We start from the raw sequence: 18623 nt of genomic DNA on the forward strand, positions 1-18623 counted from the left end.
TCCATGAGATATGCATGCATGCCAAATATGGAGTTGCTATATTCGATATTGCAAAATTTGACCATTGACCTTGACCTTGTGAAGGATGACCTTGATCTTTCACCACTCATAATTTGCAGCTCCATGAGATACACATGCATGCCAAATATCAAGTGGCTAGCTTCAATATTGCAAAATTTCACCTTTGACGTTGACCTTGAAGGATGAACTTGACCTTTCACCACTCAAAATGTGCAGCTCCATGTGATACACATGCATGCCAAATATTAAGTTACTATCTTCAATATTGCATCATTTGACATTTGACCTAGTAGGATGACCTTGACCTAAACCTTTCACCACTCAAAATTTTCAGCTCCATGAGATACACATGCATGCCAAATATCAAGTTGCTATCTTTAATATTGCAATAGTTATGGGCAATGTTTAAGTTTTCGGACAAACTGACTGACGGACAGACTGATGAACAGACAGACAGACAGTTCAAAAACTATATGCCACCCTTCTGTGGCATAAACAAGTTCTGGCTAAAGTTAGTTTTTGGACGGACAGACAGATGCCATAAATTTGACCTTTAACCTTGAAGGATGAACTTGACCTTGATGTTTTACCTTTCAAAATGTGGAGCTTCATATATCAAGTTGCTATCTTTAATATTGAAAAAATGATGGCCAATGTTAAAGTTTTTCAAACGGGCCGACAGACACCATATATTTGACATTTGACCTTGAAGGATGACCTTGACCTTCACCTTTCACAGCTCAAAATGTGCAACTCCATGAGATACAGACGGATGGACAGACTGACACACTGACTGACTGACTGACGGACAGTTCAACTGCAATATGCAACCATACCGGGGGCATAAAAATGCAATGTGACATGTATCAGAAAGCATACCGGTATGCCAGTTATTAAAATAAGATTATTATTTAACAGCATGCATGTACTGGCGGATATTCCCTTCCATATATATGATATCATTGTATTAACTGTAAGTTTTAAATACTGTTTGAGGAAAAGGATCTGATGTTTTGTAATAAAATTGGTTTATGTAAGAACCTAATTTATTATGATAATAATTACATGTTCATAAGAGCAATTTAAAATGTGGTGTGTTAAACAATCTGGTTTTAAGTTTTTATCTACAAAGCTTCTTTGGTGAAGTTTAAAATAATCAATACACACATTACCCAATAGTCAGGTGACAGTGTACATAGTTACACTGTTTACTCCTATCATACAAGCGCCATTTGACAGTAAACTTGGTTGCTGTTCAGTTCGAAATTTTGTATTACTTGTCTGTGTTAAATAACATTATTTGTGAGTTTTCTGGGATATTTATTGTACACATGCTTGTACATAAATAGTACAATTGATTTAAGATTGTAAAATCTTGTGTGTTGAAAGTGAATTACCAAAATGGCGACATCTGATATTTCTAGAAATTATGATGTGTTTAAATATTATTGTTGTACTATCTGCGAGACAGAGCGGTCTGTAGAAATAGATGCAGATTTTTACTGTAAAAAATGTCTTAAATACTTCTGCAGAACATGTATAAACTCCCACAGACAGCATGGTTGGTGGTCTTATAAAAAATATCCTTATGGAAAGGATAAAATAAGGAAGTGGCCACTGTCTAAGAAGATGGAGACTTTTGTTTTAAAATGCATCATACACAATGATGAACAGTTAACAAGGTACTGCGCGGACCACAGTCAGCTGTGCTGCTCTAAATGTGTTGAGCTGAATCACAGGTACATGTATCTTATTTTTGATAATTTGTATCAGTATAAATTATTGCATTGTATTACCGTTATGCAATTACCATCATCCATTTTAATTTGTTTGGATTATTGTAATAAGTTATATAAGTATTTCCAAATCATTTCATTTGTGCAATCTGTTCCCGAGCTTTAATTTGCGTTTGCTAAAAATAACATTTTAAAGTTCAAGCAACATTTTTTAATAAATTTATTTACGGGATTTTTTTAAAATAAAAATTGGGTCGGGGGTCGAAATAAATATTTAAGAAAAAAAATCACCAAGTCAATAAAAAAAATATAAATAAAAGTTTAAACTTTTTTATTTTTTTTATTTTTATAAACCAACTTTTTACGTACCTTTTTAACTATATATCTTATTTATGAAAACAGTCAATAGAAACAGTGTTATTAATGCATTTTTCAAGAACATTTATTTTTAATCTTAATTCTTGTGATAAAAAATTGTACATTAAAACATTATTAAAAAGTCACTTTGTGTTTGTTTTTTATCAAATAAAGTGTAATCTAGCACTTTTTTGTTTTATTGTTTAATGTCCTGCTTAATAAAACTTTCTTGAGTAGAAATCTACATAATTAGTAACATTAATGAAAAAAAAAAGAGTCCAACACAAGACAACTTTAAACTGTTAAATTGAAAAGAACCTAAAATGTCATTTACATAAATGCAACAGTAAAACACTATAATGTTGTATGTTTTTGACTAGACTGCTATACTCCGAGGAACGCTTAACACCATATTAATGTTTTTCCCAGGAGGGCAAAGGGGCATGGCGTATTACTTTCAAAAAGGGCATTTAAACGCACATTTTATGCAAATAAGGGCAAAAAACGTTCTCTGGATACCTGGTTTTGAGAGAAACATTTAATCACATTAGAGGCAGTTGTGGGAAAAACATAAACAAGCACATTTAATTGTATTGATGTATTTAACTAACTGTATTTAATAATAATATATTTATCTGTTTTGTCTTCCATTAAAGTTCCATGCTGTTTCAGTAAACTGTAGAGCATGACAACCATAATAAAGCAGTATATGCATATGAATCTGATTATAAACAGATTCACTAACATATAAATGAAACCATGTTTGCCTTATCCAATATTTTAACAATAAATTAATCCTTTCAGATGTTTTAACTTTGCGAGCAAACTGAATTTAAACATTTGTTTCTGTTAACATATATCCACTGAGTAGATTACTAATAAATGTCAGCATCGAAAACGTGTTAAGCATCGTTCGTTATCACATGTTTTAATTTCAGTAATCCCTTCTAAATGTATGATCTCTATCATTTATTTGATCGTTATTTGCCATTTTTGCCGAGAGTCACATTTTTTTTTCTGTATTGTCCGCCATCTTGTTAAAATGATGTAATCGACAGGTGCGCATCTCTACGTAAAATGTATAATATGTCCATCTAATACACAATTGGCATTTAATTCAATATTTTTATACGCCCGTATAAAATACGGGACGTATTATGTGAAACCCCTTGGCGGGTGGGCGGGCGGCGGGCGGGCGGCGGGCGGGCGGCGGGCGGAAGGCATCACTTTGTCCGGACTCTAATTCAAATTGTATTCATCCGATCTTCACCAAACTTGGTCAGCAGTTGCATCTAGTTGATATCTAGGCCAAGTTCGAATATGGGTCATGCCGAGTCAAAAACTAGGTCATAGGGTCAATAAGTGCATTTTCAAAGGGGCCACTTTGTCCGGACTCTATTTCAAATTGTATTCATCCGATCTTCACCAAACTTGGTCAGCAGTTGCATCTAGTTGATATATAGGCCAAGTTCGAATATGGGTCATGCCGGGTCAAAAACTAGGTCATAGGGTCAATTAGTGCATTTTCAACGGCGCCACTTTGTCCGGACTCTAATTCAAATTGTATTCATCCGATCTTCACCAAACTTGGTCAGTAGTTGCATCTAGTTGATATCTAGGTCAAGTCCGAATATGGGTCATGCTGGGTCAAAAACTAGGTCAAAGGGTCAATTAGTGCATTTTACTTTGTCCGGACTCTAATTCAAATTGTATAAATCTTATCTTCACCAAACTTGGTCAGTAGTTGCATCTAGTTGATATCTAGGCCAAGTTCGAATATGGGTCATGCCAGGTAAAAAACTAGGTCATAGGGTCAATTAGTCCATTTTCAACAGCGCCACTTTGTCCGGACTCTTATTCAAATTGTATTCATCCGATCTTTACCAAACTTGGTCAGTAGTTGCATCTAGTTGATATCTAGGTCAAGTTCGAATATGGGTCATGTCGGGTCAAGAACTAGGTCATAGGGTCAATTAGTGCATTTTCAACGGCGCCACTTTGTCCGGACTCTAATTCAAATTGTATTCATCCGAAACTTTTAAACAACTTTTTATCCTGCGTCAAAGTGGTATGGGGGTATAAGTCACATTCAGTGACAAAGCTCTAGTTACTAATATTATTCGACTCTCTTAAACAAATGTTGTCATACAAGCAAACACATTTCGGCGGGGATTTGGCACTACTGTGACAAGCTCTTGTTGAAGTAGTTTCACCCGATCTTCACCAAATTTGGGCAGAAGTTGTGTCTAGATGATATGTAGGTCAAGTTCAAATATGGGTCATGCCGGGTCATGAGGTTACTTAGTGCATTTCAAGCATTTAGCATAGTGTCCGCTCTCTAATTGAAGTAGTTTTCATCTGATCTTCACCTAATTTGGTGAAAAGTTGTGTCCAGATGATATGTAGGTCAAGATCAAATATGGGTCATGCTGGGTCAAAAACGAGGTCCTGAGGTCACATAGTGCATTTCAAGCATTTAGCATGGTGTCCGCTCTCTAATTGAAGTAGTTTTCATCTGATCTTCACCAAATTTAGTCAGATATTACATCTAAATGATATCAAGGTCAAGTTCAAATATGGCTCATGCCGGGTCAATAACTAGGTCTCGAAGTCACTTAGTGCATTTCAAGCATTGAGCATGGTGTCCAAAACCTTCGAACGGGCGTATCTTGTGACAGTTTGGCACTCTTGTTTTTGTTTGACTTGACCATGTAATTTGCGACAATTTCTATTTTGAAATAATGCCGCGGACGCTGTTCATTATTATTGTTGGCAACCCAAACTTTCGAGCACGCCATTTTGCATGCCTAAACAAAGCTTTTACATAAACATAAATACGATTGGTTCTTTCTATTTTAAACAGCCAATGAAATTTGCCCATTGTAATAATACAGATCCGATAAAACGTTTGCGAATATAAATTTTGATTTTTGTCGTTGACAGTTTTATTTATGAATATAAAATTGCCTATAGATACTTTTATTTTTATTACATTTTGACATTAAATACGGTCGGCGCTCCCGTTAATCAATTAATTAAAAAATGTTAGCCTAACAAGACATTGGCAATATTCAGCAACATACAATGTATGTAGTATATAGTATAGCAATACCTTTAATCAACCTGTCTGCATAATGTCTGATGCATATATTCCTTTACTCTATTTTAATTTTATGAAGAATAGATCACTCTTGATGGTTGCTTGTTTGAGCCTGCATTTCTATGTCCCCACCACTATAGTGGGGGACATATTGTTTTTGCCCTGTCTGTTGGTCTGTTGGTTTGTTTGCCCAAACTTTAACATTTTGCAATAACTTTTGCTAAATTGAAGATAGCAACTTCTTATTTGGCATGTATGTGTATCTCATTGAGCTGCACATTTTGAGTGGTGAAAGGTCAAGGTCATCCTTCAAAGTCAAAGGTCAAACAAGACTTAATAAAAGCGGCGCATAAGGTGATATAGTGTTTCTGACAAACCCATTTCTTGTTAACCATCTCATGGAGACCTTTTCTCAGTTTTATTTCTTTATGTTAGTTGGATGTTGTCTGTCATCAACAATTTGCATATGAACACTATAGAGGCGCCACATGTCTTGCCCAATATTCATGGAACTTTGTATTAACAGTTTGTGTTGATTAAATATATGCTCAATAGTGCCTTTTCATTGATTTTGTATGCCCGGGCCCCCTTCGAAGAAGAGGAGGTGTATTGTTTTGCACATGTCGGTCTGTCCGTCGGTCCATCCACCAGATGGTTTCTGGATGATAACTCAAGAATGCTTACGCCTAGGATCATGAAACTATATAGGAACATTGATCATGACTGGTAGATGTCCCTATTGATTTTCAGGTCACTAGGTCAAAGGTCAAGGTCATAGTGACAAAAACGTATTCACACAATAGCTGCCACTACAACTGACAGCCCATATGGGGGGCATGCATGTTTTACAAACAGCCCTTGTTAAAGTTACTTCTTGTAATTTGGGTAAATATAGGAAATTATAGTTATTAAAGTTATACCATAGTCAATGACATTATTTAGTTGGTCAGATTAACCAAAGGTTTTCACGTCGCGATAAAATGGCGACAACATTTTGGGGGTCAGTTAAACCCCAGTATGCTTCAAGAAATCATTTTCCTGGGGCTTATGTAACATGGTTATGTGGCTGTCTACTATGTTTCAATAAATCCTTGCCCTGGGGACAACACTTGCAACACTGTGGAGGTCGTCTATTGTACATGTTTTAACTAAATTTGTATCGCAAAATAACTTCATTTCCTCTGAAACCACATGGCCAAAAAGTGTAACTCTTGGTTTGTGGCTATTAATTTTGATAATTTCTTTTTATTTTTAGATATTTGGACTTTCAACATTGAGGGGTTTTATCAATACTTTGACAAGTTCAGAGCTCCAGATAAGGTTTTGTGAAATTTTTAACGTTACTACCAGATTTTCAAAAAGAATTCTTAACTCTGAAATTTTATTCTTAACGTTACTACTTAGTTTCAGAAAATAATTCTTAATTTTTCTAAATGACCTTAAAAAATAAATAATAATGGTTATTTTTATGCAAAAAATCAAAATAAACATAATAGCAACTTTATTTTAAGTTTAGTTTAACAGTGTCTATTTAGTATTATACAATTTTATTTATCAAATACCTTCACATGCCCAAACTGTGCTTAGATTGCATGCCTTGGATGATTTTTTTACATATTTCACAATTAAAACGGGTCTCCCCTTCAATCTTTTCAATGATTAGCCACGGGAATTGTCCCTTCCACTCGTTCAATGTTTTTTTTTATATTTTAAGTTTGGACCCGTTGTGTCGCGTTTTTGTTTAGTTTTTCCGACTGTGTCGGCAACTGAACATACAACATCGTTTAAGATCTTTTCTATAATGTCTTTCTTAACATTCAACTTCGGCTCACTTTGCATGCAATATGTTAAAAGCGTGTTTTTTCACGCTTTGCAGTTTTTTAGGAGGCTCTCTGGGCGCCGCCATTGTTGTTTGACAGATAGACTGTATACGCCGCTTTTATTGGAAAAAATGCGCTTTGTAAAACAAAAACCCGATAACCATTCTATATAAGCACCGAAAAGATCTTTAATACGCAAAAAGAACTCAATAAAAATCGATACAAACTGAAAATAATATTCGTAACTTGATTTCGTTATTCTTAATAATACGACAAGATTTTAAAATAAATACGTAACGGACTTGGAATAAATTCGTAATTACGAAAATACCACCCTTATCTGGAGCTCTGAAGTTGCTATTTATGTAATCTTATCCATGTCTTGGATCTGGTAGTCTTGATTTGTATATACTGATAAATACAGATACTCTAACAGGTTGTGCACTATTTATTTTATGTTTTCCAGTGGTTTATAGAGAAATATCAGTAAATAAAAACTGATAATTTCGCTGTTTCAAACAATGAAAATTATCAGTGAAAATTATTGATAATTTTCACCGTTTATGTTAAATGATGTCATTTTTTTGACGAAATGACATCATAATCCCAGCGAAATTCTTGAGTTAAACTCTTAAACAATGTATATAAACTGTCAAAAAAAAGCATTAAATAAAAAGAAAATTTGTTGGGCTCGGTGAATTATCGATTTTAATTCACCAGTGATCATAGAATAAATATTTTTTCACTCGTGGCTGCGCCACTTGTGAAAATATTATTTTCTACGATCACTCGTGAATTAAAATCTATAATCCACCGAATCCAACAAATATCCTCTATATATTGTACTAAAGGAATTATAACAGCAGTTAAAGTACATTTACAGTATGTTATATTTATGTATTTACAAATTAAAAAGAGGTGAAATCAACTAAAAGTGACTTTTATTCAGAAGAAATATCGTGCAATAATGCCCTGTCTTTACTTATTTATAAGCAAAAACATATTTAATATGCTAAAAATGTAAAAATGTTTTAACACTAAGAATCAAACAGATTTAACACATCAGTCACACATAGTATATATATACTTTTATTCCTCCATATACAAGACACGAAGATCAAAACACAATATAACTATATATAAACAATGGTTAGATAGACACAAACATAAACGATATATATGGATGTTAATATCAACATCAGCAAAAAAAGAGAACTTTATAAACAATATTATTTAGTAAAACTGTGTTTTGTTACATGGAAGAGTATCTAAGTTGTCCCATCTAGGAGGCAAAAGCGAAATTTTAGACAGGGAGCTAGGAGTATCATGATATCACGATCATTATATAAAGTTAGATATATCCCCAGGATATCTGTAGCCTAGCACCGAAACACGAAATTGCTAGACAGACGGTTCCTGGCTGAAAAAAAAACCACAAACTATTTAAGTGTACTGTATACAGTACAGCCAAAGCGGAACAAAACGAGTCGATGCAGCGTCAGTCGTTGAAGCCGCGTCGATATGCGGCGGCAAGTCGCATTTCGCCGCAAAACTTCGCATCTGTCCGCCGAAGCATGCGGCCAACCGGGACATGATGCCAAGTCGATGCGCATCATGAAATAAAAAATCTTTTTTAAATTATTAGTTACATGTAGTTAACAAACTTTGAAAGAACAATTATAATAATAATTAAAATCAAAATTAATTTATTGTGCACCGAATGTATTAGCATATACATGTAAGCATAGTTAATGTGTCTGGCCAATTAAGTTTTTTTCCCGCCCGTAGTGTATGTATTTCACACATAAACAAGGTCACGTAATTATGTTTTCGCACATACAAGTGGTCAAGGCTCCAGCATTGGTGGATTAATAAATTAATTGCATGTTGATTTTGCTATTATATTTTAGCTGAGATCATTAGCAGTTTGAAGCCATATCAATAATCAAGACGGTGAAGACGTAGTTGTTGTTTTGTTAATTATCAGCTTATAATAACTATTGTTTGAATATGCGTATATAAACATGTTTTATTTTGTTCATATTATACAGTTAATATGGCTACTCATTACCCGATAATCCCGTATATTCCAGTTTTAAAGCAAATGCTGGTAAATATTTACGATACACAAACATTCTCGATATTACCTTAAGTATCAAATACATTTTGGATTTGTTACTATTTATAGAGATGATGAAATAACGTCTAATCGAGCCCTTTTTTTTCACTGAACACGCGATTTACGCCTGACGTGATGTTCATGTATTTATACAACACAAAATACACCCAAACTTTCCAAACGACGTTCTACATGTCTGCATAATTTTCGCGCGCTTTTTATAAAACAAAGAATATTTTAGCACTGTTTATTTGACACTAGAATTTGCCAAAGGACGCGTTAGCATTAAAATTCGGAAGTGTGTTTGGGATTACAAATTTAATAATGATAATCAAACGAAACATAAACAGTTGCGCGTAATTAATTCTACGCTACACATACATGTATGTACATTAAGTGGATATCTTTTCACTCGATCCGCCGCGTACGTATGCGGCGGATTTACTCCGCAAAAGTACGCGAGGTTAATACAGACTCTGCGTCGTTGCGTGGATCGATGCCGAGTGCCACGGCGATACGCCGCGTGAACACACGATTCGGCCGCCGCGTACTAATAATCTGGCCGTGGCGTAGCCGCGGTTGATGTGTGTGCCGCTTTGGCTGTACTGTATACTATATATAAGTTAATGTAATTGCAATGTAATCATTTAGTGTGTCCCCTACTGTAAAAACATTTTGCAGACTAGTGATGAAAGTTTTGTATGATTGAGGTTGTCAAAGTTAATATTAAGAAACATCCGGAGTATATAATTGCACTGCTCAGAAAGACTAGAGCGACACATCTCAGGTTGAAAGCACTTAGTCCGTTTGTGTCTATTATGGTATTCCATAACTGTTAACGAGTGTTAGAATTCATATTACAGAGCAGAATACGATGGTGCACTATATTCAAATTCAATAAATAAACCAGTAAGAGAATTTTCTCCATGCTATTTTTTGTATGCAGTTAACATTCTTATTTTCATGTACCACTTTAAACTGTGTTAAAACTTTTGTACTTCACAGCCTTAAAACAGAGTATTTATGGAAACAATTGGCTAGTTTTTGTCATTACTCACTTATTATCCCCTGCAAAAGGTGGTGTGATTTAGAATTGGCGTTGTGCCTCAGTCTGTCAGTGCGTCCGTCTGTCACTTAATTTTCAGGGCTAAATCTCACAAACTAATAAAATAAGATACCATCATAACACTTCATTTGTGTATTATTGATATCAGTGAGGAGAAGTGCCATACAAAAGAACCATAACCCTAGTAGGGCTGCACTTTCTTAAATAAGAGTTATTGCCTTTTTTTTAGTTCACCTGATTGCTCAGTTGAGCATTTGTTATTGGTCTTTGTCTGTCGTCTGTCCGTCCGTCCATCTACATTTGTTTGTAAACATTCTAGAGGCCACATTTCTTGTCTGATCTTCATGAAACTTGGTCAGAAGCTTTGTCCCACTGAATTCTTGGTCGAGTTCGAAACTGGGTCATGCCGGGTCAAAAATTAGGTCACTAGGTCAAAAACAAGAAAAACACCTGTAAATACTGTTGAAGTCAAATTTCATGCCCAATCTTCATGTTACTTTGTTAAAATGTTTGTCTTAATGATAGGCTGGTTAAGTTTAAAAGTGGTTCTGGTCTGTTGAAAAACATGGCCGCCAGTGGGCGGGACAGTACTGTTTTCCTTATTTGGCTATAGAGAAATCTTGTAAACACTCTAGAGGCCACATTTCTTGTCCGCTCTTCATGAAACTTGGTCAGAAGATTTGTCCCAATGATACCTCGATTGAGGTTGAAACTGGGTCATGCTCGGTCAAAAACTAGGTCACTAGGTCTGGAAAAAAAAAGGAAAAACCTTGTAAACACTGTAGAAGTCACATTTTATGCCCAATCTTTATGTTACTTTGTCAAAATGTTCTTCTTAATGATATGTTAGTTGAGTTCAAAAGTGGTTCCGGTCTGTTGGAAAACATGGCCACCAGTGGGTGGGGCAATTTTCCTTATTTGGTTATAGAGAAACCTTGTGAACACTCTAGATGTCACAATGATATTTGGTCAGAACATTTGTTTTCTAGATATGAGAGTTGAGTTTGAAAATGGTTCCGGTCTTTGAAGAAAATGGCTGCCGGGGGGGGGGGGGGCATTTTTTTCGTTATTTTTATACAGTTAAAAAAGCTTGTGAACACTCTAGAAGTCACATTTTTTGCTCAATCATCATGAAACCTGGTGAAACGATTGGTTTTATTTATATCTCAGATGAGTTCGAAATTGGTTCAGATCGGTCACATGGCCGCCTGGGGGTGGGGCAGTTTTCCTTATATGACTATAGAGAAACCTTGTGAACACTCTAGAAGTCAAATTTTGTACCTAATCATCATGAAACTAAGTCAAGACATTGGTTTTATTGATATCTCGGACAAGTTGGTAAATGGCTCAGATTGGTTAAAAAAACAACACTTTTTAGCTCACCTGATTGCTCAGGTGCAGTACTTGCACGTATTTTGTTTAAGCACTAGCCCAATCGGGCTACCAGCTTGGAAATTTCAATAGCCCGAATCAATTTTAACTAGCCTGAAATAAAAGCTATAATTATGTTACATTTGTACCTATGCTTGTATTGAAAAAACATAGCATAATTAAGATAAAACAAAAAAAACTTGATTTTGTTTATATTCACAGTAAATGTCTGACAAAATAAGTAACACAAGGTCTCCATACATCTCAATTCCATCATGGTCATTGTCTCAGTCACCGTCATCCAGGTCTGACATGTCAGGTATGCTCATAAAGGCGGCCTGAAAAAACAATGTTATGATATAAATTTTCCTCTCAAATATCTGAATAAAGTAAATCTCAAACAAGCAATAATACCTGTGCATAAGAAGTAGAACACAAAGGTAACTTTTCTTCCCTTCTGAGTCTTCTTAATCTAAAACGACATTTGTAGCAGTAGTTTCATTACCTAAGCCACATCTGGTTTGTCACCGATTGAATCAGCATCTAAAATGCAGTCTATGAGAACACTGTCACATTTGAATAAAAGGCAGGGTTCGTTCTTTGACAGATTGATTTTATCTGTTAAAAATTATACTTGCAAGTTAGTGCATGCTATTTAATTGCCTTTTGTTTTTTTTACATTACGTATGGAATGTACATACCAGCCAGTCAGCAATGTAGGCTTAGAATCAAAGTCCCCACTTGGAGACATCAAAACGAAGCCATGACCGATTATTTTTCCATGACCATTGGAAGTTTCATTTCATTTACTGTTCATATTTTTTGTTACAATCTTAATTCTCATTTTGCAGTTGATGTTCGTGTGTTGCACCCTCAAAATTATGCAGGAAAGACATTAAAATAAATGTATCACTGCGAGTTCTCCATCCAGTAACAATAATAGTTTTAGCGTCTTATGAGATTGACTTACAACATTGTTCGATAAGCGTCTAATCAATGAGTGCTCAAGGGAAGTAACAAATACAGTTTTGAATAAGCGTCTATATGAATCTATTTCGGACTTGTTACTAAGTTTGGACACAAAAAATTGCTCTTGACCGATCGGGCTACCGGCTTGGAATTTTCACTCAACCAATGCAAAAATCACTCGACTCGGTCGACAGTTGAATGGGTTATGTCCAAGACTGCAGGTGAGGTTTTTGGATCTGTCTTTGTCCATTGTTAGTCCGTCCACATTTGGTTTGTAAACACTCTAGCATTCATATGTCTCAAGCATTCTTTATCAAAGTGGCTGAGAAGCTATATGGCCACAAGATCTCAGTCAAGTTTGATATTAGCAAAATCACAGAATAAATGCCACAATTATTGCCCTTAGATTGTGAAAATTTTCATGATATTATACAAAATCCTTTTAAACACTCTAGAGGTCACAATTTTGATTCAGATTGTATTAATCTTGGTCATAATATTTATTTCTGTAAGCACAGTGTGATGTTTTGTCATGAGGGGTCAAAATATAGGTCACCTGGTCAAATCTTACAAAACATCTTGGCCCTCTTGTTATGTATTATTTCAGGGCTATATCTCACATATCATACAAGATTCCTACATGAAACTTCATGGGTGTATAGATATCAATAAGGAGAAATGCCTTGTACTAAAGAACTAATACCATCCACTTTTTAAACAAGAGTTGTAAATTTTGTATGATGTGCCTTTTCAGGACTATATCTCAGATATGGTACACTATTGTAGCATGAACTTTCATGTGTCACTGTATGTAGATATCAATTAGAAGTTCTATGCACAAGAATCATAAACCTACACTTTCTTAAATAAGAGTGATTGACTGTGTTTGTATTATGTAACTTTTCAGGGCTATATTTCAGATATGATACAAGATTTAAAAATGAAACTTCAAGGGTGTGTAGAAATCAATAAGGACAATTGCTATGCATGAAAATAATTACCGTACACATAATTACTTAATTTAAGGATTATACTGTATATCAAGAGATAAGCACCCATCCATAAACACTCTTTTTTGTGGGGATATAATTTAACAAATGTACTTCTTATTATGCCCCCCTTCGAAGAAGAGGGGGTATATTGCTTTGCTCATGTCGGTCTGTCGGTCGGTCTGTCGGCAGGGTTTTTTTTTCCACTTTTTGGGAAGATAGCCCATGGCTTTGGAATTGGGAATTTTATCGGCATTTTCATGAAATTGGGAAAATTTATTCATTAGCCTTTTTTTCCACACGAAAAGTCCACTAATTAGGGAAATACTAAATTTGATATAACACTTTATTATCATTAAAATTAAAAGAACAAAATCATACAAAACTTTGTTAGATGTAATTGAATTAAAATTGAGATAAAATACGCATAAGACACTTCTTTCTAAAAAAAAATTAAAAAAAAGAAAAAAATTATTATTTTTTTCTTTGGAAATTGGGAATTTTTTGCCATATTTTGGGAAAAAAGTATACTTTTTGGGATTGGGAACATAGCCGAATTTCGGCTATAAAATCGGGCCAAAAAAAACCCTGGTCGGTCTGTCCGTCCACCAGGTGGTTGTCAGACGATAACTCGAGAACCCTTGGGCCTAGGATCATGAAACTTCATAGGTACATTGATCATGACTTGCAGATGACCCCTATTGATTTTGAGGTCACTAGGTCAAAGGTCAAGGTCACGGTGACCAGAAATAGTAAAATGGTTTTTGAATGATAACTCAAGAACGCATACGCCTAGGATCATGAAACTTCATGGGTAGATTGATCATGACTTGCAGATGACCCCTATTGATTTTGAGGTCACTAGGTCAAAGGTCAAGGTCACGGTGACCCGAAATAGTAAAATGGTTTCCGGATGATAACTCAAGAACGCATACGCCTAGGATCATGAAACTTCATGGGTAGATTGATCATGACTCGCAGATGACGCCTATTGATTTTGAGGTCACTAGGTCAAAGGTCAAGGTCACGGTGACCCAAAATAGTAAAATGGTTTCCGGATGATAACTCAAGAACGCATACGCCTAGGATCATGAAACTTCATGGGTAGATTGATCATGACTCGCAGATGATCCCTATTGATTCTGAGGTCACTAGGTCAAAGGTCAAGATCAAAGTGACCTGAAATAGTAAAATGGTTTCCGGATGATAACTCAAGAACGCATACGCCTAGGATCATGAAACTTCATGGGTAGATTGATCATGACTCGCAGATAAGCCCTATTGATTTTGAGGTCACTAGGTTAAAGGTCAAGGTCACGGTGACCCAAAATAGTTAAATGGTTTCCGGATGATAACTCGAGAACGCTTGCGCCTAGGATCATGAAACTTCATAGATACATTGATCATGACTCGCAGATGACCCCTACAGATTTTCAGGTCACTAGGTCAAAGGTCAAGGTCACTGTGACAAAAAACGTATTCACTCAATGGCTGCCACTTAAACTGACAGCCCATATGGGGGGCATGCATGTTTTATAAACAGCCCTTGTTTAGTTTTTTCCCATGTTTGATTAATTGGCTTTGTTGCTTTGTTCTAGCGTTAAATGATTACATTTTTTACGATCTCTGTTTATCAGAGAAAATGTCAATGCAGTATCTCTTTTTGAAATAATACAGACAATACGGACATCAGATTTTCTAGCAATTTTCAGTATTAAGGAACAGTTGATATTAGACCATGAATACATAAAGAACTTGGAATTATATGTTTTAGTAATACCAGTTTTATTTGGATTATTTTGTTAATCACGTGTGCAATTCAAACAAATAAAATACTATTATAAAAAAGGACAAATAACGAACAAGAACATTTGGTAGAGTCGAATCAGTCTGTATACAAGGTTTTAAGAGCTAAGGTCAAGGTGACCTTCAAGGTTTTGGTCAAGGCTTTAAGGTCAAGGTGACTATCACACTTACATGTAGTGTGAAAATCATTTACGATCAATAACTTGCCAACAAATTAACCTATTGGCTTGATACATGTACTTCACTTCTGCATTGGCCTTGGACAGTATATAACCCCTATTGAAATTGTAATCACTAGGTCAAAGGTCAAAGTCACTATCACACTAAGTGTGAAAATCGTTTCCAATCAATAATTCATCAACAAATTGACTTGATTCTTCCTATTTGCATTGGCCTTGAACAGTAAATGACCTCTATTGAAATTGAGGTCACTTCTTTAAAGGTCAAGGTCACTATCACATTAAGTGGCATCCAATCAATACTTTTTTTTTACTTGTCATGTGCAATATCCTTGGACTGTAGATGACCCCTCTCAAAATTGGGGTCACCAGGTCAAAGGACATGGTCACTGGCACAATAAGTGGGAAAAGCGTTTTTTATCAATAATTCGTCAACGAATCGACTGATTGGCTTCATACTACCATTGCTTATTGGCTTGGACAGTAGATGACCCCTGTCAAAATTGGGGTCACTAGGTCAAATTTTAAAGTCATTGTAACAATAAGTGTGAAAATTGTTTCTGATCAATAACTCATCAATGAATTGACTGATTTGCTTGATACTTCAGATGCTCATTGGCCTTGGACAGTAGATGAACCAAATTGGGATCACTAGTTAAAAGCCCTGTTTGGGGGTGCATATGTCTCTGACCGCAGAACACTTTTTCTCATTGTGTGTAGTATAAAGTAAATTGCGAAATATAATTCTATTCTTATTTCCCAATTTTTAAAACATCATTGACTTTAGGCTTGCTTCTGTATGAAATGTCAATATCACACATGAATAAACAGTAGACCAATCTCTTGGATTCTCCTTTAAAATATTTGACAATGGCGTCTTTTCTTGTCCACGAATAGATCAAGTGACAACAACAAAAGCAAAATAATCACAATAGATTAAATAACAACAAAACATTTTGTGAGATAGTAGACCAGGTTGCATGTCATAAGCCATTCATCACAGGCTAGATTGTTCATACTGAGATTTTATTTAGAAATAGAGGACCTTTTCTAAGATTCGGGTTTTTTTTGCTTTGCATCTGTCGTTTGGTCCGTTTGTCGATTTGGCCGTAGACCAATTGTTTCTAGACAATATCTAGGGAATGCTTTGACCTACAGCCATGCAAAATGTGTTTATGTTTACATCGAGGAAGATTAAGAGGCCAATCCATTTTGAGGTCAATAGTTCAAAGGTCACAGAAGCGTTTAACATGAAATTATAATGGTATTATGTAGTAGTCAGGTTTTGAACATTTGATACACATAATAACAATCTTGTAAGCAGATTTTCAATTATGATAAAACTATGTAGGAACATTAGGCATTCACAGTACAGCTATATTACAGTACTGCCATAATTAAATGCATTCACTGATTGAATTTTAAAACATTTTAGACAGGTGCTTGCAAAAAAACAGTCCCAGCCGGTTTATTAAACAATAATTTATATGATTTCCATTGCTGGCTAATAAAAAAAAATCTGGAAGTCATGCCTGTTTTGTGGGGTGGAAGAACATTAATGAACTTTTCTTGCATTATTACGCATAGTGTTGTCAAGGTTTACAATATCAAAAGTGAAAACAATGTAAACAACTAGATATGTTTTCTTAGTACATGAATACCTCTTCAATCCTGAATTTGTCCCAAAAGTATCAAAAAATTACGAACAAACATACAGAGTTGCACGAGTTTCCCTGACGATTAATATGTTACTGTAGATGTATCCATCTGTCATCAATCCTTTTAAGTTACGCTTATCACAATTGAAAAAAATATTATTGTTTGGTTAAAGGGACATGCATGTGGGCAAAATTACATGACAATAAATATTGATGTAAATTGTCAGTCCTCTAGTAGCAATACTGTTTATTTTACAATTGACACATATTTTAAAATGTATTTTTTTTTTTAAATTAGACATTGCTACAATTATAACTAGAAATGGCATGGCAGAGGCCGACGCGTATCCCCACGCCGCATGTTTGACCCAGGGGCACCCAGGGTTGGTAATGGGGCCATGCATAGTTGAGATTGACCATATTGTCATAAGAGAAGTTCAGTATCAATTAGAAGTGAATCGGTGTAGAAATGAATAAGTTAAGTACAAGTAAAAGGCAATTTTGGGTGGGTGTGGCCTATGTGGGCGGGGCGCCCCAGGGTTGGTAATGGGGCTATGCAAAGTTGAAATTGACCGTATTGTCATAAGAATAGTTCAGTATCAATTGGAAGTGATATTGGTGTAGAAATGAAGAAATTACAGGGGTTTTTTTGGCCGGATTTTTTAGCCGAAATCCGGCTATGTTCCCAAACCCAAAAAGTATACTTTTTTCCCAAAATGTGGCAAAAAATTCCCAATTCCCCCCCCCCCCCCCCCCAAAAAAAAATAAATTTTTTTTTTTTTTTTTTTTAGAAAGAAGTCTGTGTATTTTATCTCAATTTTAATTCAATTACATCTAAAAAAGTATTATATGATTTTGTTCTTTTAATTTGAATGATTATAAAGGGTTATATCAAATTTAGTATTTCCCTAATCAGTGGACTTTTCGTGTGGAAAAAAAGGCTAATGAATTTATTTTCCCAATTTCATAAAAATGCCGATAAAATTCCCAATTCCAAAGCCATGGGCTATCTTCCCAAAAAGTGGGGGAAAAAACCTGAATTATATTAAAAGGCAATTTTGTGTGGGTGTGGCCTATTTGGGCGGAGTGCCCCAGTGTTGGTAATTGGGCCATGCATAGTTGAGATTGACCGTATTGACATAAGAGAAGTTCAGTATCAATTAGAAGTGAACCGGTGTAGAAATGAAGAAGTTATAGTGAAAGGCAAATTTGGGTGGGTGTGGCCTATGTGGGTGGGGCGTCTCAGGGTTGGTAATGGGGCCAAGCATAATTGAGATTGACCGTATTGTCATGCAAAGTTGAGATTGACCGTATTGTCATAAGAAAATTTCAGTATCAATTTGAAGTGAATCAGTGTAGAAATGAAGAAATAGTAAAAGGCAATTTTGGGTGGCTGTGGCCTATGTGGGCAGGGCGCCTTATGGTTGTTAAT

At 35.3% G+C, this 18623-nt stretch overlaps 1 protein-coding gene across 3 annotated transcripts in view; it reads left to right on the plus strand.

Moving 5' to 3' along the window:
- Window positions 1-544: 544 nt before the first annotated feature.
- The window catches only part of LOC127841687 (uncharacterized), a 45194-nt gene continuing 27115 nt past the window's right edge, over window positions 545-18623 (plus strand). For 2 of the 3 annotated variants that reach the window (XM_052370747.1, XM_052370746.1), the window contains exon 1: window positions 1247-1760. In XM_052370747.1, coding sequence (XP_052226707.1) covers window positions 1423-1760 — 338 coding nt within the window. In that variant the 5' untranslated portion in view covers window positions 1247-1422. Of the gene's footprint in view, window positions 1761-18623 lie in introns of all 3 variants that reach the window. The other variant, XM_052370748.1, reaches the window with a different exon arrangement.

Source organism: Dreissena polymorpha, chromosome 8 (assembly GCF_020536995.1).
Source record: "Dreissena polymorpha isolate Duluth1 chromosome 8, UMN_Dpol_1.0, whole genome shotgun sequence".
In the NCBI taxonomy this organism is placed as follows: Eukaryota; Metazoa; Mollusca; class Bivalvia; order Myida; family Dreissenidae; genus Dreissena; species Dreissena polymorpha.